General features: G+C 46.0%; 1 protein-coding gene across 1 annotated transcript in view; it reads left to right on the top strand.

Moving 5' to 3' along the window:
• Positions 1-2,500, top strand: part of si:dkey-215k6.1 (transmembrane protein 132C) — a gene marked incomplete at its 5' end in the record, with an annotated part of 50,930 nt that overhangs the window by 41,920 nt on the left and 6,510 nt on the right. The window contains 2 exons of the mRNA XM_063193655.1: positions 885-1,068; positions 1,558-1,647. Coding sequence (XP_063049725.1) covers positions 885-1,068; positions 1,558-1,647 — 274 coding nt within the window. The remainder of the gene's footprint in view (positions 1-884; positions 1,069-1,557; positions 1,648-2,500) is intronic.

Genomic DNA, 2,500 nt, shown 5'->3' with positions numbered 1-2,500 from the left:
CACCCCAGAGCAACCTTGAGTAAGGAAAGGCTCCTTTTAATTCATATATAGAGCCTATTTAGTTTGCTACATAATGCAGGAGAGAACGATTTCTTGGGAATCTTGTACTTCATTAATTATTCACCAATTTTGCCTTTTTTTTCTCCATTTTCTCTTTTTTGCGAAATCCATGTAGTTATTACAGCACTTGTTGTTAACAAGGGTGGGCAAATAGCCCTCAGCCATTAACCGAAAAATTATAAACTGTATGGGTTGAAACATCAGAGAAATCAATGGTACAAATGTATTAGCCTCATTCGAATTGCAAACCTGACATAGTTTCACAGTTAGTGCTGTGCAGCACATTCGGCGTGCTCTAGTATGCATCTCTGCAAACGTATTTTTTTGGTCAAGTCAAACGAACTGAAGTCCTTCTAGTCAAGTCCTGACTCTCTGAAGACGTATTGGCAATGCCCTCAGGCATCTATTTCAGGGTTAATAAGACTAGGCCTATGCAAATGAACTGGCAGCCATAATAAGCATGTACTACAGCACGTGCTGTTCACAAGGTTTGATAAATGTGTGCAGTTACAGCTCTTGACTGACTGACTCACAGACCAAAGCCAATAAAAATTAAATGAACATCTGGGATCTGATATCTGGCCTTGGTTGTGGCTCAAATGTCTCAGGCACTATACTGTTATGCCGGGGACTCAGTTTCGACTCCCGCCCAAAGCCATTTTTCAAGCCATTTCCGGATCCTTCCTCGTCTCTCTCTCTACCGTTACTTTCCCTGTCTCCCCTCAAGCTGTCCTATGCAATAAAGGCAAGAAAAGCCAAAACAATATCTTTTTTTTTTTTTTTTAATTGAATTAACCAAATGACTCCCCTTGTCTGACTCGCAGGCCAACCCGTGACAGTGACGATGACGAGGACGATGAGAAGAAGGGGCGGGGCTGCACGCTGCAGTACCAGTATGCGCTGGTGCGGGTCATGACCCACTTCGTGGCCGAGGCCACAGACCCGCGCGGGGAGATGGTCTACATGCTGGGCCCGGACTGGCAGGCCGACATCACCGAGCTGGTGCAGGTGTGGTACAAAACAATCAATTAATCAAATCTCACATGACATGAGGTATCTCAGGTGTAAATACTGCAGTTCATTCTCAGCTCCAGGGGTGCGTTTCTCGAAAGTGTAGTTGTTAGCCAGTTAGCAACTTTAGAAGTTGCAAATGAGAAATTGCATTGCAAGCAACAAAGTAGCTAATGTAGTTAGCAACTATGGTTTTGAGAAATGCACCCCTGGAGAGTCGTTGTAGAAAACCCCACAAGTTCAAACCAACATTTTTTTTTTTTGATTTCTAAATAAGAAAGACAAAGAATGTATAACCACAATAGACCACTAAATCCTTAAATCCATCTTAAATCCTTTTTGTTGTTGTTGATTTATTTTGAATTGCCAGGTTTTCGGTCTCAGAGACGTTACTCAGGGCACACGGAACACACATGGAACCTTCACAGTTTTGCTAATGTCTGGCGCCTATTTAGTGTGTGATTGTGGTGTAACCTGTTTACACAGGACTACCTGAAGGTAGAGGACCCACGTGTGGCACGGCTCATCGACGGCAGGGTCATCATGGGCAGGGACCTGGGCATCACCAACATACAGGTAAAGTGGCACAAAAATAACATGGAAATCATTCTTGGTTCTGCTGCCAAAAATCTTTTTTTTTTCTTGGAGGTTGAGAGAGCCTATTCTTTTCAATATAATTCACAGAAGTGTAATGACAAATAGTAGAATAGTATGCCACAGAAACATACTGGTACTTTAAGGTGCCCACACATGAAACACATACATCTCTCTAATTGGGTCAAGTAATCGTATAGCAATATTCTGTACTACTAACATGCATGCAGGGAAGTTTGACCAGAGCACACCCTTCTCTCCACACCACTGTCCACCCTGCCTCCTGCTAAAACTCTGAATTCCCCCCTACCCACAATATTGAGCATCACCCCTCATCCTCCATCCTTGAGTATGCGATCCAGAGCCTCCTTTGCCCCATCGAGCACCACCATCACCACTACCCTTGCCACTTTATGAACGGAGTCTACCTCTCTACCCCGACCTGAGCAACCCACTCTCTCTCCCCCTTTCCCTCGAACCTTAATCCCCCTCTCCACCTCCCTCTCCCCCTCAGCCCCACCACCACCACCACCCCTACACCTCTCTATAACCCCTTCTCTTCCCCACCCCTTTCCCTCGAACCCTCAACCCCTTCTCCATCTCCCTCTCCTCCTCAGCCCTACCACCACCACCACCACAACTACCACCCCTACAACTATCTATAATCCCCTCTCTTCCTCTCCCCCTTTCCCTAAAAACCCTGATCCCCCTCTCCATCTCCCTCCCCCTCCTCAGACCCACCATCCCTACACCTCTCTATAACCCCTTCTCCACCTATCCCTTTTCCCTCGAACCTTAATCCCCTTCTCCACCTCCCTCTCCCCCTCAGTCCTAC

The sequence above is a fragment of the Engraulis encrasicolus genome, chromosome 3 (genome assembly GCF_034702125.1).
Source record: "Engraulis encrasicolus isolate BLACKSEA-1 chromosome 3, IST_EnEncr_1.0, whole genome shotgun sequence".
NCBI lineage: Eukaryota > Metazoa > Chordata > Actinopteri > Clupeiformes > Engraulidae > Engraulis > Engraulis encrasicolus.
This window is presented reverse-complemented; position numbering and strand designations above follow the sequence as displayed.